This window comes from Halictus rubicundus, chromosome 2 (assembly GCF_050948215.1).
Source record: "Halictus rubicundus isolate RS-2024b chromosome 2, iyHalRubi1_principal, whole genome shotgun sequence".
In the NCBI taxonomy this organism is placed as follows: domain Eukaryota; kingdom Metazoa; phylum Arthropoda; class Insecta; order Hymenoptera; family Halictidae; genus Halictus; species Halictus rubicundus.
The window spans coordinates 7828806-7845291 of NC_135150.1; the positions used below are offsets into that span (position 1 = coordinate 7828806).

At 41.4% G+C, this 16486-nt stretch overlaps 2 protein-coding genes across 3 annotated transcripts in view; one reads left to right on the forward strand and one right to left on the reverse strand.

The window, feature by feature from the left end:
- The first annotated feature begins 1997 nt into the window (after positions 1-1997).
- On the forward strand, positions 1998-5535 carry LOC143362301 (ski oncogene-like). The gene is made up of 3 exons (XM_076802337.1): positions 1998-4352; positions 4387-5153; positions 5284-5535. The coding sequence occupies exons 1-3, from the start codon at positions 4019-4021 to the stop codon at positions 5533-5535; spliced, it is 1353 nt and encodes a 450-aa protein (XP_076658452.1). The 5' UTR covers positions 1998-4018.
- Positions 5536-6687: 1152 nt separating this feature from the next.
- The window catches only part of LOC143364540 (protein kinase C iota type-like), a 52426-nt gene continuing 42627 nt past the window's right edge, over positions 6688-16486 (reverse strand). Inside the window, exons 1-3 of one of the 2 annotated variants that reach the window (XM_076804842.1) lie at positions 7870-8052; positions 7356-7439; positions 6704-6974 (exon numbers count right to left, since the gene is read on the reverse strand). In XM_076804842.1, the coding sequence (XP_076660957.1) occupies positions 6749-6974; positions 7356-7411 (282 nt within the window). In that variant the 5' untranslated portion in view covers positions 7412-7439; positions 7870-8052 and the 3' untranslated portion in view covers positions 6704-6748. Of the gene's footprint in view, positions 6975-7355; positions 7440-7869; positions 8053-16486 lie in introns of those variants that run through there. The other variant, XM_076804845.1, reaches the window with a different exon arrangement.

Consider the following 16486-nt stretch of genomic DNA (forward strand, 5'->3'; position numbering starts at 1 on the left):
TTACCGCGGCTTGACTGAGGACGACCTTCGCCCCTATAAATTCTTCCGCAGTATATTTCTCTTTTGCCGCTTCAATTCCCCTACTTAGAATTTCGCTAACTCGGGCCCCATAAACATCAACTCTCTCATTATCTACTTGCCGTATGTTTCTCAGTTCGTTATGAATCGAATCTACCTTGAAAAATCGCGCGAATGACTCCTTCAAGATTTTTATTAGCTCATCAAAACTATTAATTTCGCGGTGGCCCGAAATTAAGAAGTCAGCATGCCCCACGATTTTATTCCTAATCAGAGCAAGAAGATTATCCTTATCGGCGGGTTTGATTCTGTCATTGGCTAATTTGCATTGCCCTATAAATTTCGTCACCGAACAAGATTGTCCATCAAACTGAGGTATAAGGTCGATAGCAAGTTTCAGTGGCAGAAAAGAACGCTCAGATACATTAACAGGACTTATTTCGATGGCTGCGGGACCATTAGAGGAAGCGGTTGTATCATAAAAGATAGAAGAATTAGTCGGGGTACTCTGTATTGGAACAGTATTATGAGATGGCAAAGAGCTTGCTTGAGGGAGGGCAACCGTAGTTTCTATTGAAGGTGACACAAACGTTATATCGTCAACAATAAAGGAATTACCACTACTATTCAAGTTAATCCTACGCGCTTTCCTACCCTTACGCGACATTTTAAAGCTACGTGACATTCTACGCGTGACGAAAATAATAAAATTTATGTTCTAGACTTACGAGGGATGCGCTGCCCGGGTTACACCAATATGATCCACCACCAATCACGCTTTCCTGGCCTTGCGATGTCTCCTTATCCAGCTGTTGCTCGATTCTCCTTCCTGGATCCCCGCCGTTGAATTCTCCCGGCTGGATTCTCCTTTCCGGTTCCCCGTCGTCGAATTCTCCCGGCTGGATTCTCCTTTCCGGTTCCCCGTCGTTGAATTCTCCCGGCTGGATTCTCCTTATCGTTGGATCCTCTCGATGATTTGAATTCCTCAAGGGTGCACGTGACAGGCAGGGTGTCTTGTACGGCCGCTGACGTCACTCGCTCTCCGGTATTTACCCAAGCTCCTGGGGAAACCGTACGAAAACCCAGGAGAGAGAGATTGCACCTTTCCAGAGCCTTCCACAAGCCGGCATCAAATGTATGGTCCAGTTGATTTTCCAAAATTTTTTAATAAATCCCACCGCTGTCACCAAAATTTAGCTATGTTGCGTCGCCGTGTGGTGGGATGGGGACTTTTGGTGTGGGTTCGGGTGCCCGTGGAGCGCTGAAGCGCTCTGCTCGTGGAGGTTCACAAATAACTTCGTACACAGAGTAAAATGGCGAAAATAATTGTTAGAGATTTATTTAGAAAGTCTTGGAGATGTAACTCCTTCGGTTCTATAATGAGTTCTGTCATCCTGGAGCTTCGAATCCCTTTTTTAGCTTCTTCCTTCTCGCTTCCTTAGCCAATAGGAAAATTGGGATCTTCTGGCTAGGCGTTGATTCGTCGGATCACTCGTCTTCCGGTTGCTGCTTGATGGTGATTGGCAGTGGATGGATCTTAATAGCGCACGCACGGGAGTGGGGTACGCATGAGGGTGAAGCCCCGCCAAAACAAGGGACGTGGGGCCATGTGGGACCGAACGAGCGAGAGGTCCGAGGGAGTTCCAAGAGGTCCTTGACTCGGAATTTATGACCTCTTGTCCTTAACTGATTCCGGACTTCGACTATCCCTAATTTATGTAGAATTGGAGAAGCTACTCTAAGAGGCTGCGTGACTTTCTCTAAATTCCTCAATTAGTCTCGCCGACTCGAATTTCGTCAAGGATCTCTATGGAACTCTCCCGGTCTTTCTTTACCTACTCTAAACTACCGCGCCCAAATAAAATACGTATGTATGAAATACGCGATTACATCTTATATTTAAATTTCCCTCTCCGCGCCATTAATCGATGCTATATATATATATCTAGCTATGTTCGCGTGGTCAACTGGCCACGCTACACTATGATCCGTAGATACGCAGACTCAACCATTCCACATCTTTCGGAAGCGAGCGTGGTTACGCGAGATCTGTAACGTGCATATATATATGTTTATATATATATATATATGCGTATATATGGGTGTGTGCGTGTCACCACACTGGTTTAATAGATACGAGAATACGATAGAGACAAAGCTGCTAAAGTAGTAGACAGAGAAGCACGGTAGGAGGCTAGGCATAATGCTGGCTCGGTGGACGTTGCGGTGTTAAAAAGGGGTATAGTGAACTTCGATCGACGACGTGACACTTGTGAAAGAGATCGAAGACGCGCAAAATTTACGATAGTTCTATGCCATCCGAGCCAAAGACATGAGCGAGAGAGGCGGTTCCATGTATACAACACATGCAGATAGAAAATTCTCTGTAATTAAGAGTGTAATGCTCTGTGCGTTTACAAAAGTGTACAATGATCTACGTCCACTTTAAGGATCCCACGACGATACCTCCTTGTGTTTACATACGCGCAGGATTATAGTGTATGTGTGTGTGTATATATGTGTGCAAAAAAAAAGCAAGGTGGAGAGTATTTGTGCCAGAAAAAAGACACTAGTGGAGGGAGAGGAAGGGTGGAGGGAGGGAGGGAGGGAAGGAGAATACACGCATGCAATCGACGAAACGTCTTGCTACGAAAACGCACTAGTATATTTCGTTTGTGTTAATATCACGGTATTAACATTGGATGGCCGAGTTGTGGATATTTTGCGGGGCCTCGTGTTGCCTATGACTAAACAACGTGCAACACGATCGAAAATATGCGTATCTTTTTGAGCGGTTCTTCCTATCCGAGTTCGTATGCGATCGATACGTCAGTTCGTCGCGATGCGTTAAGTCAATCCGTTGTCTGACGATGTCATTCATAATGTTCATCGATCGAACATGTCATCGGTTTCATGATTACTTGAATAAATAGTATAATTAACTATTTATTTGTCCTCGTACATCGTCGTGAAGAACGACAATAGTGTTGGTGGTGTCGGGTGGTAGTGACAGTGAAGAAGACGACAACGAAGACGAAGACGGAGAAGAATTAGACGAAGACGAAGACGGCGGAGGCGACGAAGACGACGACGACGGTGGCGGCGACTGTGACGGCGGTGGCAGCGACAGTGGTGGTAGAAATAACTGTGGCGGCGGCGGTGGCGGTGGCGGTCGAATGGCGGTCGCGGTGGCGATCGTGATAGCGACGGTAGCGACGGTAGTAACGATAATACCGAAAGCATCGACGATAGAAACGACGGCAGTGATAACGAAGATCGCGAAACAATGGATATGCTTATAACCGAAGGGATTTCTTGTACTGTAATAAAACGATAAATGGAGAAATATGCAAAGAAAATCAACGAGAAGTAAAAAGAGAAGAACCGACTGCGAAGTGTAAAGGAGAATCCGTGGGCAAACAAAGTGAACAAATGTAAAATCGGAAGGAATTAAACCCTCTCGACTGCGGGTTCGTTTACAGTGGAGGCTATATCGTTTTTTTCCCTTTTTTTAAAGAATATCTGTATACACACTCGTTCTACAAGTACGAATTATCATGTGCATGGAAGCGACGTTGCGATGGACAATAGACTGTGGATAATAGATAGTCGGGATCTTTATGCTGAACATAATATTACGGCAAGGGGAACAGACTTAGAGAAAGACATACATGAACGGGTTTAAGCGTGTACTCTCTCGCGTGCCAAAGTTGAAGCGACTGGATGTAATAGTGCATCATCTGAGATCAACACATCGTATGGTTGGTCACTAGTGCTATTTATCACCCCGTGATCGTAAATGCGGACTACTATGAATGACACGAGTGTTGAATTAAGTAGTGCAAAGTGAACGCGTGTAGGTTTTGTACATTGTAGGTGGTAAATACGCCTATGTTACGGATCGTATGAAAGAGCGTGGTATGTCACGAGCTGTCTCGAAGATTTCATGCAACGAACGAGCTCGCTATCTTGTTAAATCTTTGCACACGCGAAACGAATAATGGAGACCCTATTGCCTGGCAATACAAACAGTCAATCGTACAGCCCACAATTAAAGACCGTCTTAAAGACATATCAGCTATCCGCTGTGAAAAGCTTACAGGGTCCGAGCTCGGCCTTGCTTGGTATGGACTGCAAGAGCCTATTACAAGATCAGGCACCTTGTTACTCCCCTTCAAGTCGATCGAGTAATTGTGTCATTGATTCAGCATCCGAGCAAGTCTCTACAAAAGATATCGAGAAAGATAATAATTTAACGGTGACACCTCTCATCCCGTGTAAAGTTCGTAGGACGGACCAACCGCTCGAAGATTCTGACGAGGATCCAATCCTAATCCTCCTAAGGAGGATCCTCCTCCTAATTGAGATTAGAACGCTCGAAAAATGTTTGTGAGAAGAGAGAATTGGAATTTCAAATTCCAATTTTAACTGCGCCCGATCAAAGCTGTTCCGAAAGATGCGAAACTGTTTTGGAGGGTGAAAGGATATCTTGTTTTGTGGTAGGAGGTGAAAGGAGGTTATGTTTACCACAAATTTTAAATACAGTGCTGCAAGATTTCTCACTTCAACAGATCAATCAAGTGTGCGATGAATTACAAATTTATTGCTCACGATGTACAAGAGATCAGTTAGAGGAACTAAAACATTCAGGAATTCTGCCGCGTAATGCTCCTTCCTGTGGCCTTATTACTCAAACGGATGCCGAAAGGCTTGTCAGTGCATTGCTTTTAAGGACAGAATCATGCGACCTCTCTAAAATTGGTCAGAATGAGGATAATACCGAAAAGAAAGTGTCTACTAAAAGTGATAGCGACAAAGAAGCTATTGTCAAGTTTAAAGTATATCATGAGTGTTTTGGAAAATGTAAAGGCATTTTTGATGCAAATTTGTTTGAATCTGACGATTCAGTGTGTATAGAATGTATCGAATGTGGCTGCCAATTTTCACCTCAATGTTTTGTTAGACACGCTCACAGATCTCTTGAAAATCGTACTTGTCATTGGGGTTTTGAGTCTGCAAATTGGAGATCATACCTGTTACTCTCACGGGAACAAGAAAATTATAATAAATCACTGAATATATTTCGAGAATTAAAAGAGAAACATCTGATATTGGGTTCCAAGCGAAAATCAGAGGTATTGTACATTATATATTATTTCTTTAAAATATTCATATTCGATAAAATTTTCTAATTTTACTGCTTAATTAATGCTGGTTGTATATTAAAATACAAATAGAAGAAGACAATAAAGAATCCTTTTCCAGTTGCGCCATGATTCTGAAAAATTGGCTAAACGAATTAGAAGAGATGTAACGAGAGACGAATGTCCAGGAATATATAATGGGAGTGGCTTAGGCTTATATCATCCTGTATCACAGGTAGCTAATGCAACTGATCCATATCTACAAATGCAATGGGCAGTTTTTGAATTAGCAGCTAGAGGGGCTGCAGTATTCATTAACTGCCGTCACCACCCGACCAGTTTTACTCCACGAAATGCGCAAACGCTAGGATAAAGTCACGCCGAAAACAGAACTGATTTCTGTTTAACAAACCGCCCCAACTCTTTTTCTTTCTCGTAACCTTTTCTCTGTACATTCTGTTACTTCCTACCTGATCACACCTCCCCTCGCTCCACCCCGCCCCTTCTTGGCTCGTACATCCCTATTCGCTCTAATTCTTCTTCCTCAATATTTCCTTCCGTGATCCCCTTTCCATGTTAATATTCTTTCTTCTTCAGCCCTACTTCAACCCTTTCTCTCTTGTAATCTCTCTCACCCACCTTTTCACGTACGCTTTGCTTAACTACGTTCTCATGCCTTTCCGCCCTTGCCCTTTTTTCTTTAAGAGCCTCTTTTATTAGTTTTCATTCGCGTGTTTGCCTTCTTTTCCAAGTCCACTACATAATCGGGGATTTAGTAAATACGCATGAATGGAACGATTCTTAAGGGATGCATGAAATTTTTAATGCTTATTGATCGTGTAATCGGACGTAGTTATACGAGGTTGTAATTATTCGAGTTATTAGTCATTTTTATACGTAATAAGCGTCAGAAGTAATTCTCTATATTACGTCTCAATCTAAATTGTTTAGTGTTTTTACTTTACATAAAATCCAATGTTAATTGGTGACATGTAAACGTAATTAACAATATCATATAAGTATTATAGTATGAAGATATGGAAAGCGCAATAATATGTTGAGTAGAAAACTATCTTAAACGATACACAAACAAAATAAATATGCAATTATTTACAAAATAGATGACCAAGAAAAAATATATTCAAATACCACTATCCTGCATTGAAAAATTATTCATATTTACCTACCACATAAACTATTTGAAAATGATAATCACATTATGAATCAAATTTACAAATTTGTTCAGAATTCTATCAGGTCAAAACAAAATAAAAACCTGAATAAATAGTTACAGTTACACTAGTATCACAAATATATCACTAGACTTCGGATTTTTATACAAAATAAAAATCATCTATGTCAATTATAACAAACAGGGGACAAATTGGAATGTACTTCTTCTTTTAGTAACTTTAATAAATTGCAAAGAGTGTAACAACATTCTTAATTTTTTCTAATGTTGTCACAGTTTAACGTAAAATGCATAAAATCCGCAGTTTAGTTATCACTAAAAGCACGATGGTCGAAAAAACCATTTGGATGGCATTCTAAACATCAACTACAAATAGATTTACACTGGCAGAACATTACTCACCATGTATGGGTATCTCAGTATCCTTCTCTAGTTCATAAAGACGCAGTACTTCATTCAGTTCTTGCTGAGTAGCAATCCTACATGGATCCCCCTCATCGTCAACCCATTTCATCGTAAATTGATCTTGACCTGAAGCACCGAATCCACATATCGTACGTATTTCCTCCCGTAATGTGTCTACCGAAATTCCAGGAGTAATATATGTAATCTGCACTTCCCTGATGCAAAACAAACAATTATGACCTCTTTTCCTTTCAAGAATAAATTGAGGGAAAAACTTAAAATACATCAAATACAAATAAATCATATGTTGAAGGAATTTTGTTTATATAAAAAGTACAAAAATTACAAAAACATGTAAGTAATATATGCTAAATATATATATATTTACTTCACATCATTGAGATATTTAAATAAGTTTAAACTCATGGGAAGTCATAAATCATTGTATTACAAATGCTATATTGTGAACAATATACTTATGTAGGTAATATATGAAAATCAATATTTTATTTCTTAACTTTATTATTTTTGTTTCTTTCACTGTTGTTTTCATTAAAAATACATACTATTACAAAGAAATTATATATTTATATTACCCATTATAAACAATTTTTACTCGAATATCATCATTCTCCGTTGTCTGTGTAGGCATTTTCAAAATGTATATTGACCTCTTCTTGCTAAAAAATAAAAATATTTAAAAGGTATTATGTTCAAGCTCTACTTATTATCATTGAATTATAAGAACATTTAAATTAAATAAAAAGGCACAATAACAAATCGTAAAAGTTTTTACAATTAAAATTGTCTAGTATAATGACGAATATGAAGTAGGAATGCAATTTATAATAATCTTATAGAATTCTGTATTAATCTTATGAAATTCATAAGGTTGTATTAATTAGAACTCAATACATCAACAAAGTTGTTATGATTAATATCCATCCAAGAAAACAAATATTCTAATATTTTACTCGATTATATAAACAAGTTGACATTTTTTTTGTTTAATTTGCTAAAATTAAAAAATATAGATAATTGTTACGTTCGAAATCTAGTCGAGTTTACAACAACCTTAGTTTTGTTGTACGTATATGATTTCTGACTCACCACAAGTATTTTAAAAAATGATCCAACTACTAAGTGAGATGAAATAATCCTGATGTGTACTTCTAGTAGAATAAAATATCGCCGTTTTAAAACCACTAATTAGAAATAGACATATAATAAATAAAATTGAAAAGTACTTAACACAGCAAAACGCGTTGTCACTTGGCAGTCGCCATGTTTGTTAGGCACATGCATATCAGAGAGGAAATGAGAGTGCTCACGCCCGGGGTTTTAGTGTCCCCGGTATAGTACTGCCCTCTAGTCTAATTTTTAGTCTCGACCAGAACCTGCATCATCTTTAGCCTGAAACCGAACCTGCATCATCTTTAGCCTGAAACCAAACCTGCATCATCTTTAGCCTGAAACAGAACCTGCATCATCTTTAGCCTGAAACAGAACCTGCATCATCTTTAGCCTGAAACAAAACCTGCATCATCTTTTTAGCCTGCACCATAACTTGCATCATCTTAGGCTGGATCAGAGCCTACATCATTTTTTAACATAGAAATAGCATCCACGCCTGGCATTATTTGGCATCCGCTGCCAATATCCAATAGAGAAAAAATTCCGAAGATTATAAAGCACGTTTTGCTCTCAAATTAATTTATATTTTAAGTAACTTTTGCAACAATTCAGGTAATAATATAAATTATAATAGTTTAATATTCAATGTGAGGCAGACCTTGAGATCATGTTACTTTGTAAGAGAAGAAAAACCGATCTTTGTAATAGTAGATTATGTTAAATAGCATTAAATAAAACTATCTCTTCGCTAACCAACAATTTTGATCATATACATTTTCCTACAATATCTTTAATGATGCCAAAGCCTTCAAAAGGATTTATGAAAATATTTTTAGACTGTGTGCAGTCTTGAATGGAACCGCTTGAGATTAATTAGAACTTACGTCGGATAGAAGCAAATGAACTTATTTGATCAATCAGCTATCGAACGACACACGAATATTTATGAGAGAATAAAAGTAGGAAATAGTAAGAAATCCGACGTCGCGCTATCTTGAAAATATTGTTCCACTCTGATACGATCACGGTGGATCGAATTAATGATTTTTTATTTCTTTCATGAATCTTTTTCCATCGTATTTGTTTCTTTTTTCTGTTTAAAACAACATCTGCCACGATATAATTGCGATTATAATTTCTCGTGTAATAAGCGATTAAATTTTCGGTTTAAGTTAAATTTTTAGTTCTATTTGTACGTAACTTCCATCAACAGATTTGTGAGATTTTTCTGGTTAAAAGCAGACCAAACTCGGTAGAGTTTCAATCATATTGTCGTCATCCCGGAAGGAGAAGTAGTTTAGTGGTTCAATTAAAAGCCTTTATTTTAAACTAGTGGACTCACTTTAGGATAGGACAATTGTACAAGAGGAAAAGTGAAAGTTGGTAATGAAACAAGGGATGGTCGCTGGCGAGGATGTCTGGTTTTCGTCTATGTCAAGGATGGGCTTAAAGTCTTGTAGGAAAACGGTTGTATGAGAGGACAGGCAAAGAGGAAGAGAGAAAAAAGAGTGAAGAGGACGGTTAGGTTTTACGAGCGCAGGAAACCCTGCGTTTAGAAAACTACCATCGCCGGTACAAAATCGGTTGACGATGGGACTCGCTGTAATATGCTGTAAATGAGTCGCCCAGGCCCTTATTGTTAAGAAGGTACAGACTAGGTCAGGTATAAGATAGTATATGCAGTGTCTGACACTATTTACCTACGTATCATAGCGTGTCATGATCACACTCTAAATAAGTACATACTCACTTGATACAATCCGATTTTGATGAAACTTATGTGAGATATAGTTCTTCGAAAAATATTTGACATGTGTTTTTTATAGCCAACCACGCGCTTTGAAGGGGTGAAAATAGCCCTCAAAGTTGGGGGTCAAAATCACATTTTTTGAGTTATCTTGGTAACCAGCGGTCGAAAAAATTAAATTTTTTTAAAATGGGAAATGTCGCCCAAGAAATTTTTAACAAAAGTTGTTTGTTTAAAGAATACATTAAAAATTTGGTTTTTTGTTTAGTTTCTCTTATTTATTGTTGATTCATTTTAATGTAAACTTGGGTATGTGATCTTTGATCCAAAATAGGGTATACAGTAAAGATTCTACTGAAGTCAGTACCGACGTTCCCTACTTATGACAGTGGAACACCTCACACCACTCGAGAACCGTCGTGTCGCGGTCACCACATTGTCGGGTATATCGGTGTGAGACCCGAAGACCACTACTAATCCAATTACAAAACTTCTTTATTTTTCGTTATATTTTTATGAAACTTTTACCAACATATTCGTGGCATTTTTCTGATTAAAATGATACCATATATGATATAATTCCGATGTTATTTACTTGTGTAACAAGCGATAAAAGTTTCGAACGCAGAGGAGGACAGCGTATGGGAAAGAAAGAGACGCACTTCGACTCTCTGCGTCTCTTTCTTTCCCATACGCTGGCCTTCTCTGTGTTCGAAACTTATCGCTTGTTACACAAATAAATATCATCGGAATTATATCATTTTTGGTTTCATTTCGTATGATGCTTACGTTTCCAGCGTGCCCGCGGTATTTCAAATGGGACGCTCGGCGAGAACCTCCGATTTCGTATGAGTGTCAGTAAAAAAACGGCGAGACTGCCATAAAATGAGAATTCGCTCTATAAGGCTTGTTCAGGTAGCCTGATGGGAATAATAACAATGCAGTTACAAATATTTAACGACCACTGGAAGATATTTTGGCGGCAGAAAAATGTATTAGATCATTTATACACAACGGCAATAGAAATGATCAATGTTCAAGATCCGGCTTGGTTTCAAGAAGACAATAACTGCTACAAACATAGAGTAGCAGCATTAAGACATCTATATAAAGTCAAATTACATGACCAAGCACGGAAGAGAAACGAAGAGGAAAAGTCTCTCTCGAAGCATCGCAAGCTCAAAACGGTATTAAACAAATAATGAGCTTCTGTCAATCTCTGTACGGCTATCCGAACTCGCGTTGAGGTGGACCGAGTAGCTGAAACGCGAGCCAGGAGAAGCTAGGATTCAACACAGGGAGAGAGAGAGAAAGAGAGAGAAAAATTCATCGACGAGTTCCGAAAAGAAGCCCTCGTAATCTGCCGCCGTCTTCGTCCAATTTCAAGAAGTCTTTCTCAGTCGCCAATCTCTGTACGGCTATCCGAACTCGCGTTGAGGTGGACCGAGTAGCTGAAACGCGAGCCAGGAGAAGCTAGGATTCAACACAGGGAGAGAGAGAGAAAGAGAGAGAAAGAGAGAGAAAAATTCATCTACAAGTTCAAAAAAGAAGTCGTCTTGATCTGCCGCCGTCTACGTCCAATTTCAAGAAATCTGCGACAAATCCAGAAACGAGTCATCTTCCGTTCATGTACGAGAGTAAGTTCAAAATTATCTACAGTCTTGACATAATCCTTTTCACCTTGTGCACACTGACCTCTGTCCTCATTTATTTTATTGTTATACTGTTGTGCTAATGCTATGAAAAGATCCTAATTCCGCCATTTTTCTTCCTTGTGTTGCAGATAGATCATGGCCGCTCCGTTAAAAGTTTGCACCAAAGAAGAACAACGAGCAGTGACCCGATTCCTCTGGTCGGGAGAAAAGAAATTCATCAAACATCGCACTTCTTGCGTGCTGTTTTGCCGCTCGCTCAGCTGACTCCCAACGCGAAGGTGATGTGCGGGGCAACGGCCGCTACATCTAAACATTCAGCGGCTCTCGTTAAAATGTTGTTCGATCTCCTCTTGCTTTTATAAAATTAGTTTTATAAATTTTATTATAAATTTATTATAAATTTTTATTATTATTCTGTAATGTGTATTGTGTTCAGCCTTATATGTTTATTATTTATAAGTAGTTAGTTATTGTTATTTATTATTTAAACAACTTTTATATAAATAAATTTGTATAATGTTTCTTTATTCATTATTTGAATTATTATTTCAATAATGATTTATTATAAAAATAATTGTTTAAACAAATAAATTTTTATGATGTATAGAAATTTGTTTCTATAAAAAAATTATTTTCTCATATCCTAGTCTGTTTTAGCCTTATCGTTCGTGAACAGCTATCGTGCCGTCGCGTCGCGCAACAAGACAACGCGTCCGCGACAATGTTGCTTACTCGCCCGTAGACTAGACTGAGTGCAATGCATTTTCGGTGTCAAAACATATGCCGAATAAACTCCTTTTGTTTTCAAGGTTTCTGAACATTACGAACGTTAAATTGAGTAGAATGAGAAGAATACAAAAAGTTAGGACGTGCAGGTCGCAAGAAGTGTAGAGTGTAGGTCATTGGATTTGTTATGTTAAATGTCTACATCAGGGCTGCTTAACTTGTTTTTCGCCGCGAGCCACACAACGCTCTCACCATTCGCCAATACCCACTCCATGCATTCCCCCTCTACACTCTTCTCGGAATGAAGGAAAATCGATTGAAAACAAAATTATAAACAAATGCCGAGAGGTCTTGTTGTCTCATTCTGCCGCGCTTCGCCTCGCTTTCTTTCTTCGTTGCAACCAATCCCCTCCACCAACGTCCATCGCGTAGAGAGGAGCATTAGCGAAACGGAGCGCGGCAGAATGAGACTGCTACGACTCTCCTTTCCCCTGTGACAGCCTGCTTGTGCGACGACATCGTATGCAATGGGGGTTTCTTGTCGAAAAAGGAAGATCGCGGAAAGAGCCACCAGTTAAGCAGCCCTGGTGTACGTAATACAGGAAAACATAGGGTAGCATTTGAAAAACTAAAATCGACTTAAAAATTTCCCGCACAACCTACCCAGCAAAAAAATAACGTACACCGTATTATGTCCCCCTTCGTATCAAACAAGTTATTTCTAAACTTTTTTTGACAGGTGTAGTCTTTCACGAGATAAACGAATTCTTTTAGATAAATGAGACACCCTGTATATTGGATTTCAAGTAATTGTAATCATAATCATTTGTATAATTCTTTTATGCATACTACTTTGGCAAGATCAAAAAATAAAAACTACTTGTTTCACATTTTTCATAGAATTCAACGGATTTTTGTTTATGGAAATGTCGCACGAAGCAGTTTCTAATGCATGGTAATGTCGCATAAAGGTTTGGTTGCAATATAGTTCTGATTCACGCCACAGACTAAACAAAAATTAAACGGATTCTGATCGGTGCTAAAGATGATGCAGGTTCTGTTTCATGCTAAAGATGATGCAGGTTCTGTTTCATGTGTCACGTCTGCCGACGTGTTGCTGCGCTAGGTTATAACTAGATGTCACGCCTATCGACATGTTGCGTTAGCTTCTGAATAGATGTCGCGCCGTCGGGATGTTGTGTTTAGTTATAACTAGATGTCGCGTTAGGCCATAAGTTGTATAATATATAGATAGCCACTACATTACATCACATAGAATTCTAAGTCCCGTTATTACGTCACCGCGCTCTAGCGAGCCCCACTACGACGCGTAATACGTCACGCGCCCCTCCACGCGATCTCCGAGCGAAGGAGGTCTGGACAATTCCCGAGGAAGTTGGTTCTCATCCGCGACCTGGTCGCGTCAACATCTCGCGTTTCTATCTTCAAGCGTTACTATATCTAGCTGTTCCAATCTTAGTATTTAGCGCCTTTGTATCTCAACTATTTTTGAATATATATACTTAGTGTTAACCATTCAAATCCTGTCATTTATTATCCACCAATCCCGCGCAAGAGAGTGCCGCGTCGCGCCGGTTGTAAACACTAATCACGCCAGTTATCTCGCCCTCGCGTGTCTAACAATCCAATCCATTCGGCGAACGTCCGCACCATCTCGCGGCCGCGCAGCATCAGGACCAATCTCCAGAGAGAGAGAGAGAGAGAGAGAGAGAGAGAGATCGACCTAAGAGGGACAAGGACACCGACCCATTCTCCGTAGCCAATCCGAGGGATCACGGCTGCCCCATCTGCCTCTGTTTCTTGCAATCTGTCCAGGACTGTTGGTGAGTAGCATATCTACATATTTATGTGGAACCGTGGACCCGGCTAGACTTCGAACGTACGAGTCGAGTGAGCCAAATGGTTGTAATTTTGAAGCGTCTCTCCGCGGTAAAATCGCGAAGCGTCTTTACCATCGTGTAACCAACCGCGGGACGTAACAAATTGGTGGCAGCGGTGGGATCTCAACCACCACGGTTCAAAATGTTAAAAACTCCAGACGGTCCCGCAGGAAATCTTCGCAATAACTCATCGAAAATGTCCGAAGATGAAATTAAAATGCTACAGAGTCAACTCCGCGAGAAAGAGCGTAGACTCCGCGAAGAAGCAGTTGCTTTTGAAGCGGAAAGATCACAATTTCTCGTCGATGCCGAGCAGGCAAAACAAAAGTACCGGAAAGACCGCGACTCCCTCCGCGACGCCCTTTCGGATAACGCGAGTCTCCGCGCACAAATCTCCCAGTTGCAAGGAGATACTAAGGCCCTCGACGACCACCGCGTGACGCCGCGACCTATACCAATTCCGGACGAAGACGCGAGTCGTAATCTCCCCGGCACAAGCCACGGTCAACCCGAAATGCCGTCAGAAAGCGCGAGCTACACGATGAAAGCCGCTATAGACTCGATCCCCACGTTCGACGGGAATAACATGCCCGTGTTACAATTCGTACGCACTTGTCGTCGCGCCCGTGACCTCGTGCCGACCCAAGCCGAGCAAACCTTGGCTAAATTGATAATTACAAAATTACGCGGTCGCGCCTACACAGCTGTAGAAGACGAACACCTAGACACCGTCGCCCACATCTGCAATCGCCTTAAAGATGTGCTAGGACCGCGACACTCAGTTGATCATTACCGCGGCGAAATGACCAACATATATATGAAATCGAACGAGCACATCCTCGATTTCATTAGCCGCGTGAAAGACCTCCGAGCCGCAATACTAGATTGCGACAGATCGCGTCCCAACGTTGCTGACGTAGACGCATTGACACGCGATAGCTTCATAAGCGGTCTAATACCAAACCTCCGATCCGGAATGCGCACGTACCGCAACGCCCCGTTGAACCGCGTTCTCGACGAGGCCATCGAATTCCACAAGGAAGCGGAAATCGACAAAATCCGCTACGACCGCCCAGAGCGACAGGTGCGATTCACCGAAGTCGGAACCGATAAGGCTGGTAACAACGACACCTCACACCTGTCCTCGCGTTATAATCAGCGATCGGATTACCGCCGCCCTGAGCGATCCTATTCGCCCTATCGCGATAATGATAACGCGAATCGTAACAGAAGCCCGACGCCGGACAGATACCGATATCAGTCCCCCTACGCAACGCGACACGATTCGCGTGCCATCCGAAACGATATCACGCGCGATAACCCTCGATCCCGCGATGCGTATATGCCGCCCCACCATGACTCACATAGACCGGAAGTCGCACCGCGCTCACCCGCTAAATCCTGCAACTACTGTAAGAACGCGGGTCACGACATTCATGAGTGCAGGAAGCGCGAGTATAATAATCGCATCCGTGGAAACCAGTCGGGAAACGGACGAAACCTCTCATCTGCTTCGGGTCCCCGACGGGAGGAAACGAGTCCCCGCGACCCACACCGAGTTCGAGCAATAAGCCAAGAGGAGCCCAGGGAGAACCGCGAGCCATCTCCCGAATCGAACTAAGGTCCGATACCACCGTGCCCCACGTCCGGGTCGCTTGTCCCGAGCTTCGCGACGAAGCGAACTTAATGGTAGATACCGGAGCTGAACCGAACATAATTAAGATCTCGCTACTAAAACCCGGCGTGTCAATCAATACCAATAACGCTGTAAATATATCCGGTATCACGGAAGGGCACGTATCGACTCTTGGCTCCGCGATGTTGACGGTCGACGAGACCGAAATAGAATTTCACGTCGTGCCGGACGCATTCCCAATTCCTACCGACGGAATACTGGGATCAGCATTTCTCGCGAAAGGCGCGGAAATTTCATATGTCCGACACTGCGTTTCGTGGAAGGGGAAAGACATACCCTTCGTTAACTTAAATACGTGTCACATTAAGGCACGATCTTCTGCGTGCATTGCGATACTCGCCACCGGCCCCGAATTCGGCTACGTACCGAGGTGCGAGCTAACGACCGGTGTACTCGTCCCGCATTGCCTCGCCCGCATCTCCGACGGAAAAATCTTTATTAAGGTTATCAACACGACAGAATCCGATATCACTCTCCCCGTGCCGATCATGGAGCTGGAGGAGGTGGAAGAAATCGTGGAATCCGCGGAGTCCATTCAATCCCCTATTTCGCTAAATTCGAACGCAAACTCCAATCTCTATCCTAATTCCAACTCGAACACGAGCTCTACCATATCTTCTATATCCACTGGTTCTTCCAATTCACGCTCTCCCGCCTCGCGAATCGAGGAGATATCAGGCATAATAAGCACTGGTCACCTCGGCGAGGACGAGAAGCATCACGTCGAAAATTTAATTCGAGATCACCACGATCTCTTCCATCTCCCAGGAGATCGCCTGGGAAAAACGAACGCCGTACGCCATAAAATCGTAACGACAGATCAGATGCCGGTTCATGTAAAACAGTATAGATATCCACCAATCCACAA

What these genes read in the sequence shown, in the direction of transcription:
- LOC143362301 (XM_076802337.1), top strand. Translation starts at nt 4,019, where the DNA reads ATGGAGACCCTATTGCCTGGCAATACAAACAGTCAATCGTACAGCCCA. An exon ending in TGACGAGGATCCAATCCTAA is followed by an intron (nt 4,353 to 4,386) that starts TCCTCCTAAGGA and finishes CCTAATTGAGAT; the next exon opens with TAGAACGCTCGAAAAATGTT. An exon ending in GTTCCAAGCGAAAATCAGAG is followed by an intron (nt 5,154 to 5,283) that starts GTATTGTACATT and finishes ATCCTTTTCCAG; the next exon opens with TTGCGCCATGATTCTGAAAA.